General features: G+C 38.4%; 1 protein-coding gene across 1 annotated transcript; it reads left to right on the plus strand.

The window, feature by feature from the left end:
* Window positions 1-2,026: 2,026 nt before the first annotated feature.
* LOC142504318 (uncharacterized) lies at window positions 2,027-2,575 on the plus strand. The gene has a single exon (XM_075617199.1). It carries the CDS (start codon window positions 2,027-2,029, stop codon window positions 2,573-2,575), a length of 549 nt encoding a protein of 182 aa, XP_075473314.1.
* The last annotated feature ends 14,804 nt before the right edge of the window (window positions 2,576-17,379 follow it).

Raw genomic sequence — 17,379 nt, forward strand, 5'->3', positions numbered from 1 at the left:
GTATTTCCAAAATACTCACCCCCCTTACAACCCTACCCAGATAGGCCCGAAGAGGAAATCGAGGAAGAAGAGTTCGAACAATTTTTGAGATGGTGATGGTTCGAGAATTAGATTAAGTTTATAGTTCATTATTGTTATTCAAATTTACGTTTCCGCTTAAACTCTGTCGTTTTTATGAAATTTCGGTATTGTAAGACAATTGTTATTTCATTTGAAATTATGATATATAAACTGGTTCGGTTTATACTGTGCTACAGAAGGCTTGTTGTATCGATTGTGTGATTGTTAAACAACACCGATGTCAATCCCAAGTTTCGGGGCGTGACATTTAAGTGGTATCAGAGCTGCCAGGTTCATAATCCGGGTGGGAAAGAAATTTTTCGGGAAATATTTTCGGTGAGATTTTGAAAATCGGCCAATGCTATCCCATCCTAAACGGCTCAACGAGCGATTTTCACCACTTCGTCATGAGGTAGGGGCTGAAATCACGAAATTCCTTCGTTTAGGCCTCCGAAACGTCGTTTTTGCCGTTTTCGGAAATATTCGTAGACCCTATAACTTCTCCTAGAAAATTCCGAATTCGATTCCGTCGATTGTTCTGGAATCCTCTCAACATATGCCTCGAACCCATATGTCTAATCCCAAACTTTTCATTTTTGGAAAAAAAAATATATTTATGTAATTTTCGAAAATTTCATATATATTGCATATTGTCCCTTGTTATATACTGTCTCTTTCGGATTCTGAGCATTTCCATTTTTTTTGATTTCAGGAAATTGCTCCATCTACTCCCATGCGACCCCGCACCCGTGCCCAAGCTGCCATTCGTTTGAAGGAGCTTGCCCTGCACTATCAGTCCCGTCAGATTCGGAGACTTAGAGCCAGACTGAGTGAGAGGAGGAGAGAGGTCGAAACTTTAGCCACTGAGAAAGAGGAGATTCGGGTGCGCCTTAACCAGTCTATCTATCAGGGTGAACTCGTTAGGGGTGATAACATGGACCTAAGAGATGTCATAGAGCAGTGCAAGTCTCAACATGGAAGGTTACGAGAGGATGCGGAATGTTATTGCAAGGAGCTGGAGGAAGAGAAACAGCAGAATGCCAAAGGCAAGAGGAGGCTGGAGAATTCGTGTGAGGCCATGAACAGCCTCGCGTATGTAAGCCAACGTCTGACCCAACAGGTGGAAGCTATGAAGGACCAACTAAAGCAGAAGAAACAGTACCATCTGCAGTATCAACAACATTGGAATGATGAGATGGACGCGGCTGATGCAGAGGTACAGGGACTTAAGGCACAGGTGGCACAGCTCACAGAAGAGAACGCCCAGCTCACTCATATGGTGGAGATACTTCAAGAGGAAGAGCCAGATGAGGAGCCGGAAGAGGAGGAGCCGATAGAGATCGACGAGCCTATAGCTGCCATAGGAGATGGAGATATAGATCATTAGAGTTTCTTAGTTACCTTCCCTTATTACTAGGAGTTTATCTTTCCATTGTTGCTATTTTATTTCAGCCAGTACGATTTGTTTCTTTCGGTACTATTTTTTGCATTCAGTTGTTCATCTACATTCAAAAAATTAATAAAGTTATGTTTATTTATTAATCTCAGTTGTTCCAGCATAACTTAATTATTCAATTCTGTCATTATACACATCAAATTCTTAGAAGCGTTTAAATTGTAGGAAATGGCCGGTAGACCACCAAGACAAAACCGTAACCCCCGTTATGCTAACAACAACAATTTCAACGAAGGAGATAACGGACCACCACCTGGGTTCAATCTTAATCAAGCAGACTTAATGGCCATAGCCACGATCGTGGCGACAACACTGCAAGGGTTAGTGAACCCGAACGCCAATCAACCACCACCACCTCCACCGCAGGACGGAGTCAAGTTCCACTATGAGTCACTGCGCAAGAACAGGTGTCCAACTTTCAGTGGCGCTGCCGACCCTGAAGTTAGCCAGAGTTAGCTAAAAAACGTGGAGACTCAGTTGCGACTGTTGGAAGTCCCGGATGCACTGAAAATGGACGTGATAGTGCCTTTCCTAGAAGATCGAGCAGGCAAGTGGTGGGAAGCAATCTCGCCATCCATGACAGCTGCAGGACCAATCACGTTAAAACGTTTTAAGGAAGCCTTCCTGAAACAGTATTATCCCGCCGAGGTCAGACTGCAGAAACTGAGTGAGATTGAAAATTTCAGTCAAGCCCCAGGCATGTCAGTTGTGGAATACACCACACAGTTCAACGCCTTAGGATCTTATGCTCCGGCAATCATGGTGGACGAAGTTCTGAAATTGAACCGCTTTAAGAAAGGGTTGAACAGCAGGATCCAATCAGCTCTAGCAGTCTACCAACCTGCAAATTTTTCAGACCTGATGGGCGCAGCTATCCGAGCTGAAACTGATATCCAGCGCAGGGAGAAAGAATTTAAGAACAAAAGGCCTATGGGTAGTCAGTCCTCGCATGAAAGTCAGACTTTCAAGAAGCCTAACCAGTCCGGTGGGCCATCTAAGGGGCCTACACCTGCCGCAAGCTACCAAGCTATTAAGCCTTGCCCAACTTGCCATTTATGACACCTGGGAGAGTGTCGTAGAGCGACGGTGTCTGCTTTGGATGCGGGAAACCAGGAAACCGTATGGCAGAATGTCCAGATGCCACCAATAGGACAAGTGGACCAGGTAAAGGAGACGGGTCAAACTCCGGGATGAATGCCAATAAGCCACGGGAGAACAAACCGAAGGCCAGGGTGTTTTCCATCACGCAAGAGGAGGCAGACGATGCGAACGATGTCGTGTCAGGTACCATATTTATTCAGCAAGTGCCTGCATATGCGTTATTTGACTGTGGTGCTACACATTCCTTTATTTCTAAGATATTTGCTAAGAAGTTTGGATGTAAGCCCGAGAGACTAAATGAGCCCTTTCGAATAGCCACACCTACAAGTAGGGCCATTGAGACTCACGAAATTTACAAAGATTGTAAGATTAGTATCAGTAATCAGACTTTTAGTGCCGACTTGATACAGTTGATCATGGTCGATTTCGACATCATCTTAGGGATGGATTGGTTAGCCAAGAACAATGCCATAGTAGGTTGTAAGGGGAAGAGAGTCAAACTCATAACCCCAAATCAGGAAGAAGTCATGTTTCACGGTAAATCCAAGGGACGAAAATCGCTACTGTCCGCATCTCAAGCTTGGAGAGCCATGAAATCGGGAGAAGACATCTACCTAGCAATGGTCAGTGAAATAAAAGAAGAAGTCGAGCTGAAACTGGAGAACATCCCGATAGTGAGAGAGTTCCCAGATGTTTATCCAGAAGAACTCTCGGGGACGGTCCCGAACCGGGAAGTAGAGTTCGAGATCAATCTGGTTCCCGGTGCTGCACCAATCTCTAAGGCACCTTACAGAATGGAACCAGCCGAACTCAAGGAGCTGAAGGAACAACTCCAAGAATTACTAGATAAAAGGCAGATTCGACCGAGTGTGTCCCCATGGGGAGTTCCAGTACTCTTCGTGAAGAAGAAAGACGGGAGTATGAGATTGTGCATCGACTACAGAGAATTGAACAAGATCACAATCAAGAACATGTACCCTCTACCTCGGATAGACGACCTGTTTGATCAGCTTAAAGGAGTCTCCGTCTTTTCTAAACTGGATCTGAGGACAGGTTACCACCAGTTGAAGGTCAGGGCTGAAGATATCCCTAAAACAGCCTTTCGAACTAGGTACGGGCATTATGAGTTCACAGTGATGCCTTTTGGTCTGACCAACACACCGTCAGCATTTATGGACCTGATGAACAGGGTATTCAAGCCGTTCCTGGATCAGTTCATAGTGGTATTTATCGACGATATCCTCGTCTATTCTCTTGACGAGATGAGCCATGAAGAGCACCTTCACCTTGCTCTGCAAATCTTAAGAGAGAATAAGCTCTATGCTAAGTTTAGCAAGTGTGAATTCTGGCTAAAGAGTGTGTCATTTCTAGGACACTTAATCTCGAGAGCAGGAGTGTCAGTGGATCCAAGGAAAGTAGAGGCGTTTACAGAGTGGACAAAACCTAAGAACGCCACCGATATCAGAAGCTTTCTTGGACTGGCAGGTTACTACCGGAAGTTTGTCGAAGGGTTCTCCTCGATAGCCATGCCACTGACGAAACTCACACAGAAGAATTCTAAATTCATCTTGAATGAGGATTGTGAGAACAGTTTCCAGACATTGAAAGATAAACTCGCATCCACACCAGTCTTGATCCTGCCCGCAGAGAATAAAGATTTCACTATCTACAGTGACGCCTCTAAGGATGGTCTAGGATGCGTACTCATTCAAGAAGGAAGAGTGATCGCCTACGCATCAAGGCAGTTGAAACCGCACGAGCAGAACTACCCTACTCATGATTTGGAGCTGGCAGCGGTTGTCTTCGCCTTAAAAATTTGGAGGTACTATCTCTATGGTGCTAAGTGTGAAATCTTCACAGACCATCAGAGCCTCAAGTACTTGTTCACCCAAAAGGAACTTAATATGAGGCAAAGGCGATGGATCAAACTTTTGAAGGACTATGACTTGACCATAAGTTACAATCCAGGTAAAGCAAACAAAGTGGCTGATGCGCTAAGTCGGAAGGGCCCAAGCAAAGTGACTCTAGCTTCCCTCTCGGCCCAGCCATGTCTGCAGGAGACAGTCAAGTTAAACCAAGATCGAGACCTGATATTGATAAAACTTAAGGATTAAGTCAGAGAAGGAAAATCTCAAGATCATCATATCGATGACAATGGAATCTTATGGATGAAAGGAAGACTGTGTGTGATCGACAGTGATAACCTCCGCCAAGAGATAATGGCAGAGGCACACAAATCAAAATTTTCAGTCCATCCAGGCAGTACGAAAATGTACAGGGATCTCAAGAATAATTTCTGGTGGAATGGCATGAAAAGAGATGTAGCTGAATTTGTCTCCAGATGTCAGGTATGCCAGCAGGTCAAAGCAGAACACCAGCGACCTGGAGGATTACTGCAACCTCTGGAAATTCCCGAGTGGAAATGGGGGCATATTTCCATGGACTTTGTGGTAGGATTGCCAAAGTCTAGGCAAAGCCACAACGGTATATGGGTGATCGTGGACAGACTCACGAAGACTGCACACTTCTTATCCGTCCGCATGAATTACAATCTCGACAAGTTGTCTTCACTGTACATGGACAACATTGTGAGACTGCATGGAGTGCCAGTGAGCATTCTATCTGATAGAAATCCGAGGTTCGTCTCGCGTTTTTGGAAGAGCTTTCAGGATGCCATGGGAACGAAAGTGACCCTAAGTACGGCCTATCATCCTCAAACCGATGGGCAAACGGAGAGAACCATCCAAACCTTAGAAGATATGCTGCGAGCATGCGCTCTTGAATTCAGTAGCAACTGGAGCACTCATTTGCCCTTAATTGAGTTCGCTTACAACAACAGCTATCACAACATTATTGGAATGGCTCCATACGAAGCTCTTTATGGGAGGAAATGTCGATCACCACTTTATTGGGATGAAGTGGGAGAGAAGGCCGTGGTGGGACCCGAGCTAGTACAGATGACAGTAGACAAGGTTAAAATTGTCCGAGAAAAGCTCAAGGCAGCTCAAGACCGACAGAAGAACTGGGCAGACCTTAAAAGAAGGCCTGTAGAATTCAATGTGGGCGAGAAGGCTTATGTGAAAGTCTCTCCTATGAGAGGAGTTGTCAGATTCAGTAAAGTCGGGAAGCTGAACCCTTGATATGTTGGACCCTTTGAAATCTTGAAAAAAGTGGGCCCGCTAGCATGCAGGCTGGTACTGCCACCAAACATGTCAAGAATCCACAACGTGTTCCACGTGTTCCAACTAAGGAGGTACATTCCAGACCCAAGTCACGTTTTAGAAGTAGAACCACTTTTGACCGAAGGAAACTCGGGAGAAGGACTGAAATACGAAGAAGTTCCTATCAGAATCGTGGACACCAAGGAACAAGTCCTCAGACGACGCATCATTCCCTACGTCAAAGTGCAGTGGTCTAACCATACTGAGCGAGAAGTAACTTGGGAAGTGGAAGAGAAAATGCGAAAGGATTATCCCTACCTATTTGGAGACCAAGCCAACTCCAGTTTCGAGGACGAAACTTCCCATAAGGAGGAAGGGATGTAAGATTTGATTTTTTTTTGCCATGCAATTATAATTGTACGGAAATTATAGGATTTGATTTTTGTATATTAATAAGATATGCACCTTGGGAATTATTTGTTGGAAATATTCAAGTCAATGATATTTACACTTGTGCATGTAAGTTTTGATATTTAGGAGAAATAATTCAAGATCATGGGAGATTGTGCAAGGCAAAGACTTAAGGAAATTGAATAATGCCTGATTTGGTGGGATACAACCCAAGATTTCGAAATTTTGCACTAGGATATAGGACTTATTATTGTATTGGATAGATACCTAGCTACTTGGAAGCAAATCATCAAAGATTGCTCAAACCCTTCCCACCTAGCAACATGAATTGCGAAATTTCCAAGAGCATAGGATTAGGGAATAAATCTCCCAACTTAGGTAGCTAAATTTCGAAATAATGGCAAGAATATGGGAGTCAAAATTGAGAGATTTGAACCAATTTTAGGCATGATTGGACTACCATATTAAGCTCCACCCTTGTCCCCTATAAATATCACATTAAGCCTAGCATTCCCTACCCCATATTTTTGAAAATCCCTTTGCCGAAATCTCGAAATTTTCAGCATTCCCTAGCCGAAACTCTGCCCAAATATCGTCCCGAAATTAGCCTAAAGTTCAAGCCGAAGTGCCGCCGAGTGTAGAGCAAGGAACGACCCATTCCCGAAGCCAAGCCACCACGTTTTTAGCATCAATAATTATTCTAAGTGGGCTGTTTTAAATTTCGGTTTTATGCATATGAAGTTTTTGTTTTTTTTTATTTAAAAATTCGGTCGAGCTCCTCTCCCATCTATGTGTTTTTACGAAAAAATTGGTACGTTATGTGGACACTGTGAGGATTCCCTGAAAATAGGTAGAATTCCAACATATGGCCCTCAACGGTGGGATAGAACCGTTTTATGGCCTCGCCCCCTTAGAGGATTAAAGCTTAGGGACTGACGTCAGTAAATCTTAAAGGTGAAAAATCGCAGTGTTGTTATGTTACGGACGTTTATGAAAAGCAAGCTGTAATTATATGTATGTTTCGAAAATGTTATAAAATTGTTATGTGGTATTCAATATCCCCCATTTACTGAGTATTTCCAAAATACTCACCCCCCTTACAACCCTTTTCAGATAGGCCCGAAGAGGAAATCGAGGAAGAAGAGGCCGAACAATTTTGGGGATGGTGATGGTTCGAGAATTAGATTAAGTTTAAAGTTCATTATTGTTATTCAAATTTACGTTTCCGCTTTAACTTTGTCGTTTTTATGAAATTTCGGTATTGTAAGACAATTGTTATTTCATTTGAAATTATGATATATAAACTGGTTTGGTTTATACTGAGCTACAAAAGGCTTGTTGTTTCGATTGTGTGATTGTTAAACAACGCTAGTGTCAATCCCGAGTTTCGGGGCGTGACAGAAAAGCCCATTTTTGATCAAATATTGATAATCGAATCATTCACGTGCATACCTAAGCATTACTTGCAATGAAAATAAAACAAGTGAGTAGGCAAACAAATGAGGTAGCCATTGTTGAGTGATAATTTAACACTCCATATTTATAGATGGTATAGCATGCATGGACGTTCATTCGTTTTCCTCTTGCTTTTAAATTCTCAAATTGAAAAGCTCATTTCTGGTGAATTATTGATAATCCAATCATTCACGTGTATACCTAGATATTACTTGCAAAGAAAAACAAGTGAGAAGGAAAACATATGTGGTAGCCATTGTTGAGTGATAATTTATCACTCCCTATTTATAGATGGTAGAGCATGCATGGACGTTCATTCGTTTTCCTCTAGCTTATAAATTCTCAAATTGAAAAGACCATTTCTGATCAATTATTGATAATCCATTCATTCACGCGCATACCCCGGCATTATTTGCAAAGAAAATAAAACAAATGGATAGGCAAACATATGTAGTAGACATTGTTTAGTGATAATTTATCATTCCATATATATAGATGGTAGAGCATGCATGGACGTTCATTCATTTTCCTCTAGCTTTTAATTTTCAAATTGAAAGGCTCATTTCTGATCAATTATTGATAATCCAATCATTCACGTGCATACCCAGGTAGTACTTGCAAAGAAAATAAAAAAAATGAGTAGGTAAACATAAGTGGTAGCCATTGTTGAGTGATAATTTATCACTCCTTATTTATGGATGGTATAACATGCATGGACGTTCATTCATTTTCCTCTAGCTTTTAAATTTTCAAATTGAAAAGCCATTTCTTATCAATTATTTATAATCCAATCATTCACGTGTATACCCAGACATTACTTGCAAAGAAAATAAAAAGTGAGTAGGAAAACATATGTTGTATCCATTGTTGAGTGATAATTTATCACTCCCTATTTATAGATGGTATAGCATGCATAGAGGTTCATTCGTTTTCTTCTAGCTTTTAAATTCTCAAATTGAAAAGCTCATTTCCGATCAGTTATTGATAATCCAATCATTCACGTGCATACCCATACATTACTTGCAAAGAAAATAAAACAAGTGAGTAGGCAAACATATGTGGTAGCCATTGTAGAGTGATAATTTATCACTCCCTATTTATAGATGGTATAGCATGCATGGACGTTTATTCGTTTTCCTCTAGCTTTTAAATTCTCAAATTGAAAAGCCAATTTCTGATCAATTATTGATAATCCAATCATTCACGTGCATACTCATGCATTACTTGCAAAGAAAATAAAACAAATGAGTAGGCAAACACATTGTTGAGTGATAATTTATCACTCCCTATTTATAGACGGTATAACATGCATGGACGTTCATTTGTTTTCCTCTAGCTTCCAAATTCTCAAATTGTAAAGCCCATTTCGGATCAAGTATTGATAATCCAGTCATTCACGTGCATACCTAAGCATTACTTGCAAAGTAAATAAAACAAGTTAGTAGGCAAACATATGTGGTAGCCATTGTTGAGTGATAATTTATCACTCTCTATTTATAGATGGTATAGCATGCATGGAAGTTTATTCGTTTTCCTCTAGCTTTTAAATTCTCAAATTGAAAAGCCAATTTCTGATCAATTATTAATAATCCAATCATTCACGTGCATACTCATGCATTACTTGCAAAGAAAATAAAACAAGTGAGTAGACAAACATATGTGGTTGCCATTGTTGAGTAATAATTTATCACTCCCTATTTAGAGATGATATACAATGCATGGACGTTCATTCATTTTCCTCTAGCTTTTAAATTCTCGAATTGAAAAGCCTATTTCCGATCAATTATTGATAATCCAATCCTTCACATGCTTACCCAGGCATTACATGCAAAGAAAATAAAACAAGTGAGTAGGCAAACATATGTGGTAGTCATTGTTGAGTGATAATTTATCACTCCCTATTTATAGATGTTATAACATGCATGGACGTTCATTCGTTTTCCTCTAGCTTTTAAATTCTCAAATTGAAAAGCCCATTTCCGATCAATTATTGATAATTTAATCAGTCACGTGCACACCCAGACATTACTTGCAAAGAAAATAAAACAAGTGAGTAGGCAAACATATGTGGTTGCCATTGTTGAGTGATAATTTATCACTTCCTATTTATAGATGGTATACAATGCATGGACGTTCATTCATTTTCCTCTAGATTTTAAATTCTCAAATTGAAAATCCCAGTTCTGATCAATTGTTGATAATCTAATCATTCACGTGCATATCCAGGCATTATTTGCAAAGAAAATAAAACAAGCGAGTAGCAAAACAAATGAGGTAGCCATTGTTGAATGATAATTTATCACTCCCTATTTATAGATGGTATAGCATGCATGGACGTTCATTCATTTTCCTCTAGCTTTTAAATTCTCAAATTGAAAGCCCATTTCTGATCGATTATTGATAATCCAATCTTTCACGTGCATATCCAGGCCTTACTTGCAAGGAAAATAAAACAAGTGAGTAGGCAAACATATGTGGTAGCCATTGTTGAGCTTAATTAATTTTTTGATTCATGAGGAGGTAACTTGGTGGACTTTGGTGAATTATTTTCATCCACCTCTTTTTATATTGTCAAGCCCTATGAGGCTTTACAAAACTAATGATTGTTAATCTAGGTTTAAAGGGAACAAGAAAAGAGATATTCAAGTCTAATGAAATTTTAACTTAATTAAGCTTTTGATTCATTAGGAGGAAACTTGGTGGACTTTGGTTAATGATTTCTTTCCTCCACCTCCATTCATATTGTCAAGCCCTATAAGGCTTTACAAAACTAATGATTGTCTATCTAGGTTTACAGGAAACAAGAAAATAGATATTCAAGTCTAATCAAATTTTGCCTTAATTAATTTTTTGATTCATTATGAAGAAACTTAGTGGACTTTGGTGAATTATTTATTTCCTCGACATCTCTTTATATTTTCAAGCCCTATGAGGCTTTACAAAACTAATGATTGTCTATCTAGGTTTACTGGGAACAAGAAAATAGATATTCAAGTCTAATGAAATTTAACCTTAATTAATTTTTTGATTCATTAGGAGAAAACTTGGTTGACTTTGGTGAATTATTTTTTTCCTCCACCTCTCTTTATATTGTCAAGCTCTATGAGGTTTTATAAAACTAACGATTGTCTATCTAGGTTTATAGGGAACAGGAAAATAGATATTGAAGTTTAATGAAATTTTATTACCTTAATTAATTTTTTGAATCATTAGGAGGAAAATTGTTGGACTTTGGTGAATTATTTCTTTCCTCCACCTCTCTTTATATTGTCAAGCCCTATGAGGCTTTACAAAACTAATGATTTTCTATCTAGGTTTGTAGGGAACAAGAAAATAGATATTGAAGTATAATGAAATTTTACCTTAATTAATTTTTTGAATCATTAGGAGAAAACTTGGTTGACTTTGGTGAATTATTTCTTGCCTTCACCTCTCTTTATATTGTCAAGCCCTATGAGGTTTTTACAAAATTAACGATTGTCTATCTAGGTTTATAGGGAAAAAGAAAATAAATATTAAAGTTTAAGAAAATTTTACCTTAATTAATTTTTTGAATCATTAGGAGGAAAATTGGTGGACTTTGGTGAATTATTTTTCATCCACTTCTCTTTATATTGTCAAGCCCTATTAGGCTTTACAAAACTATTGATAATCTACCTAGATTTAGTGGGAACAAGAAAATAGATATTCAAGTTTAATGAAATTTTACCTTAATTAGTTTTTTGATTCATTAGGAGGAAATTTGGTGGACTTTGGTGAATTATTTCTTTAATCTACCCCTCTTTATATAGTCAAGCCATATGGTGCTTTACAAAACTAATGATTGTCTATCTAGGTTTATAGAGAACAAAAAAATAGATATTCAAGTCTAATGAAATTTTACCTTAATTAATTTTTCAATTCATTAGGAGGAAACTTGGTTGGTTTTGGTTAATTATTTCTTTCATCCACCTCTCTTTATATTGGCAAGCCCTATGAGGTTTTACAAAACTAATGATTTTCTATCTAGGTTTATAAGGAACAAGAAAATAGATATTGATGTCTAATGAAATTTTACCTTAATTAATTTTTTGAATCATTAGGAGAAAAATTGGTGGACTTTGGTGAATTATTTCTTTCATCTACCTCTCTTTATATTGTCAAGCCCTATGAGACTTTACAAAAATAATGATTGTCTTTCTAGGTTTACAGGGAACAGAAAATATATATTTAAGTCTAATGAAATTTTACCTTAATTAATTTTTTGATTCATTAGGAGGAAATTTGGTGGACTTTGGTGAATTATTTCTTTAATCTACCCCTCTTTATATAGTCAAGCCATATGGTTCTTTACAAAACTAATGATTGTCTATCTAGGTTTATAGAGAATAAGAAAATAGATATTCAAGTCTAATGAAATTTTACCTTAGTTAATTTTTTGATTTATTAGGAAGAAACTTGGTGGACTTCGGTGAATTATTTCTTTCCTCCACCTCTCTTTATATTGACAAGCCCTATGAGGTTTGCAAAACTAATGATTGTCTATCTTGGTTCATAGGGAACAAGAAAATTGATATTCAAGTCTAATGAAATTTTACCTTAATTAATTTTTTGATTCATTAGGAGGAAACTTGGAGGACTTTGGTGAATTATTTCTTTCCTCCACCTCTTTTTATATTGTCAAGCCATATGAGGTTTTCCAAAACTAATGATTGTCTATCTAGGTTTATAGGGAACAAGAAAATAGATATTCAAGTTTAATGAAATTTTACCTTAATTAATTTTTTAATTCATTAGGAAGAAACTTGGTGGACTTCGGTGAATTATTGATTTCCTCGACCTCTCTTTATATTGTCTGTCATATGAGGCTTTACAAAACTAATGTATCATTATACATTCCCTTCTATGTATTCAAACGAATTAATGATGTTAAAAAATATACACTTAAAAACGTTATATATGTATGTGGTGTGTTGTCCAACTTGTACGTGGCTTATTTTAAAACCCGCAAATTTTAAACTTGGGATATTATTTTGTATTTGAAATATGTACTAAGTTATCTAAGATCTTTCTTATTATTTTATTTTAAGATTATCATGACTATATAAAGCTGTGTGGGATAATTAAATGGGCCAACCCATATAAGTTGTGGGCCTAGACGGGGCGGAATGAGCTTGACTCGGGTTGGCCCACGTGTTGAAAAGGAAAAAGAATTAAAAAATTGAAAAACCGAAAATATATGTTTCTCTCAAATCTCTAGTTATGTTTCCTCCTCTCTCTTCTCGATTCTCTATGCCATAGCGCACCAGTAACTAGCAGCTGCGCCCATCACAGCTAGGACATAAAATGAATCAAGTCAGTTCGTGAACTTTTTGATCCGGCTCGATGAATATTTGATTCTATTCTATTACGTATGCATATATGTATGCATAAATATGTATGTATATATAAAAACATTGTTTCATGTTTAAATGCAATACCAGCTAATACCAAAAACAAAACAATTACCATTTAATTTATCAGCTAATAATAAAAACAAACATTTTGTATACACAAAATAGCAAGAGAAAATGACGGATCGAGTGTGCTAGTGCCTTGGATGGCATTTCGAACACTATATTCTCCAATGAGCTGCAATAACTCGTGTTCTAAGAATGTTAACACCGATGAATTTAATCGAGTTTGGTTTAAAATCAAGCGAAAGAAACTCGAAGTAATCATTCGTGAAGAAGACTGTTATATTAGAAAATATTTTAACTCATGTAAACTGAATAACTGAAAAAGGGTAGATTAGTTTTTGCATTCATCAGTTCAATTATGGTGACAACTGAATTGAAGGATACTCTAACTGATCTAAATAGTTTGAAAACAGCAGTTAATCAGTTAAATATACAAGATAAGTTTATGGATGTTCGAAAACTTCAACTGCTCCTACGTCACCCCTTTTACCTCCACAGGTATGATCCACTAGAAGACTTTGATTTATACAACTACTTGTAAAAACCCACTCAGCTAGGACTTACACTACTGCCTAAACTGAACTCCTAGCTACGACTGAAGGCAGCACCTTCCAGCCAACACTTCTTTAACATCTATGTGTCAAAGACTACATACACAAATTTAACGTCTTTGTGCAAGACTGTATTTGAGTGTTTGTGAGAGTGTTTGTGTGTGAGAACTGAACAAGGATGTTCTCACACACTGAGGGAAATAAGCTTATAATCTAAGCTGATATGACTGTGAAGAGTTCCCTCTGGGCTGATTGTTTTTGAAAGCTGATGTGCAATGTGCGTGCCCTTTCTTTTCTCTCAAAATTGTATATGTCGAGTCTTCACTGATCTTCTTTATATATGTGGGAAAACTGATCGTACAGTGAGACTCAATTATTATATCCGTTGCATCTTGAATTCGTTTCTTGGATTTTGTGTCTTCGACTTTTCGACTGCCCTTCTGAAACATTTTGTCTTTAATGCTCTGATGTAACGTCCATTTATTGTCCTTTGACTAGACAATTGCTTCGTACTTTTGTGTAAAGATGGAATCCACTGTAAAGAGCTTGTCTTAATCTACAACTAAAAGATTCTGACTGATGATTTGAACTAGTCAGCTGAACTGATCTTCAGTTGGGCTGGTGAAATCAGTTGACTCGTCAGTTGAACAGATTTAACTCTCGTTCAATTGAACTGATCAGCTGAGTTTCTTCATCAGTTGAACACTCCTTCGGATGGCCAGGCTCATTAGGTTCTCCTGTTGAACCACCTATCAACTGGACAATCAGCTGGACTGCTCAATTGACGTAACAGTTAGACCGATTCAGTTTGGGCGATCAGTTGAGTCTTCAGTTTGCGATGTAAACAACTCGTGACTGATCCTAGCTTCTGCACACTAAGGTAGATTATTAGTAACACAAATTAACAAGTTTTGTTAACATCAAAATCAAGATTGCGAACTTAAAAAGTTCCAACAGAAAAGAACATTATTATGTATGTAATATTAAGACAACATGTGGACCAAATTGGCCAAGAACTTCAACATCGAATGTTCATCGATAATTTTTTATGCGATAAGAAACTTTTTTAAACCGAATTTTTTAACAAAAGATATCATAGCCGCATACGTACCCGTTATCCTCATTAAACTTTACTGACTCAAAATTTACGTAGTATATAAATATGAGACTATTTTTAAAAATTATACACACACAAAAATTCTTATAAGAAAGTCTTACGGGTCAATTTTGTGAGATGAAAGTCTTATCTGACTCGAATCATGAAAAAATATTACTTTTATGTGAAAATTATTACTTTTCATCGTGTATATGGATCAATTGACATGTTCCATTTGTGAGACGGTCTTATAAGAGACATACTCATATATATATATATGTGTGTGTGTGTGTGTGTGTGTGTGTGAGGTCCGGAGCCGAAGAAGGCGGGGTGTGATCGTCGGTGCCATGAGGTTGCACAGACAATGAGCAGCTCCTGGCAGACTTCTAGGCGAAGGGAATATGAATGAACCGATGTCACATCGAAAGGAGAGGGATTCCAAACTATTCAGGTAACAGACTGTGCAGTTGAGAAGGGCTTATAAGATTTGATATATACTACTCATATCAAGAAGGTGCATCTTCTTTTCGGTAGCTCATAACATAAGAACTCCAAAGTTAAGCGTGCTTGACTTGTGGCAATTTTGGGATGGGAGACCCCTTGGGAAGTTTCCTAGGGTGCGTGTGAGTGAGGACATAAGCACGCTGGAAAGATTCGTCTTGGTACAGTGAGTTAAATGGTCGAATCTGGGGTGTTACAGTTGGTATCAGAGCATAGCTGAGAATACTCGATTGAGTCTTGTGTACACTTGAATAGACAAAAATGAATTGTGCATTTGTGTTTGATTTACTTGTATTACCCGCTCCTATTTGATTTAGTTTGAGTAAATTGTTGATGAGATTGATGATTTGATATGATGATGATGCATATTTGATATTTATTTGTGATATTAATATTATATTTTGTAGATGGATCCCACAAATGAAACTGCTATGAGTAGTAGTACTGAGAGGATGGTTGGAAAATTCGAAGGAATGTCCATGGATTTGGTAATGGCTCGATTCCAGGATCTGAAACCACCGAGGTTCTTTGGCACCGAGAGTGCAGAAAGAGCAGAGGCATGGTTAAAGGATATCGAGCATTTGTTTTATATTTTTGAATATTCCAAGCCTCGGAGAATGAAGCTTGCCCTATAATAACTAAAGGACCGAGCAAAATCTTGGTGGGAAGCCGCTGAGATTGGATTGAAAGAGGCTGGGATTGAAGTCACTTTGGATGTTTTCAAGGACCAATTTCTTGAGCAGTACTCTCATCCTTCTTATTATAATACACAGGAAAATGAATTCAATAGTCTGCAGCAGGGAACGATGACTGTTGAAGAATATGCTTCGAAATTTTCTACTTTGTTGAAATATGCGCCTCATGTAGCTGCAAATGCAAAAGTGAAATATAACAGGTTTGTGAATGATTTACATCATGCTATATATACTTTTGTCATTTCTGGTTTGCCTACTAGCTACGCAGAGGCAGTCGAACGAGCCAAGCCAGTCGAAGCTGGATTAAGGCAAGGAGGTCCTCAGTATATTCTTCCACCTCAAGTGTCAGCTCAGCAGCCTGACTTGCGTCCAAAAGGTAAAAAGTTTAAGAAGACTGGTTCTGCTGCTTCTTCATCTTATTCTAGTTCCAGTGGATCCCAATGAGAGAGTCCCATTATTGCTCCGTATTGTAGTCATTGTGGAGGCAAACATACTATCGAGCAGTGTCAGAGTATGTTTGGTACTTGTTATCATTACGCGCAGGAATGTCATTTCTCTTGTGTATGTCCGAATAGGGGTATGCCTTCGGTCCAACCCCATCCAGGATTTCGAGGTAGCCCCAATATGATGAGACCTGCTGTTTCTATTCCCTCTTTCCAGAAGTCGAATATTCCACGATCGAGGACCTAGTAGTCAGACTATCCAAGGCCCTCCTCAAGCTCGGGTGTATGCCTTGACTGAAGATTAGGCAAAGAAAGCTCATGGTGGTGTGATTGCAGGTATTTGCATGCTTTGCGATTATCGTGCACGTATTTTATTTGATACAGGAGCATCTCACTCATTCATATCTCATGCATTTGTTGCATCCCATGATATTATGTGCACTCCATTGTCTGATACATTATCGATAGACACGTCAGCATGAAAGATTATTTTGTCTGAGCAAGTTATACATAACTGTGTATTTATATATGAGGATATGAGTTTGCTTGTATGTAGTTGATATTGATTATGCGTGGGCATTATTTTATATTGTGACGTGTTTAGATAAGACTATATTATATACTATTTTTAGTATTATAATTACAGTTGACACGTTTTGAGCTCATTGTAAAGAAACTTTTTACCCGTTTTTCGCTGTAAATAATTAATTCTAATCAAATTGCATTGCAATAATGATTAGGAGTTAAGAGCCCTACAATGTATGGTATCAGAGTCGACCTCTCCTAGTACAGTGTGGTTCGGGGACGAACCAAGCGGAAGCTGGTGGGCATGTGAGGCTCGGGGCCAAAGAACGCGGGGTGTGATCGTCGGTTCCATGAGGTTGCACAGACAATGAGCGACTCCTGACAGACTTCTAGGTGAAGGGAACATGAATAAACCGATATCACACCGGAAGGAAATGGATTCCAAACTATTCAGGTATGAAACTGTGCAGTTGAGAAGGGCTTATA

Source organism: Primulina tabacum, chromosome 9, assembly GCF_025594145.1.
Source record: "Primulina tabacum isolate GXHZ01 chromosome 9, ASM2559414v2, whole genome shotgun sequence".
In the NCBI taxonomy this organism is placed as follows: domain Eukaryota; kingdom Viridiplantae; phylum Streptophyta; class Magnoliopsida; order Lamiales; family Gesneriaceae; genus Primulina; species Primulina tabacum.

Bases quoted from the DNA above. Each gene is read 5' to 3' on its own strand.
- LOC142504318 (XM_075617199.1), top strand. From the start codon at position 2,027: ATGGACGTGATAGTGCCTTTCCTAGAAGATCGAGCAGGCAAGTGGTGG.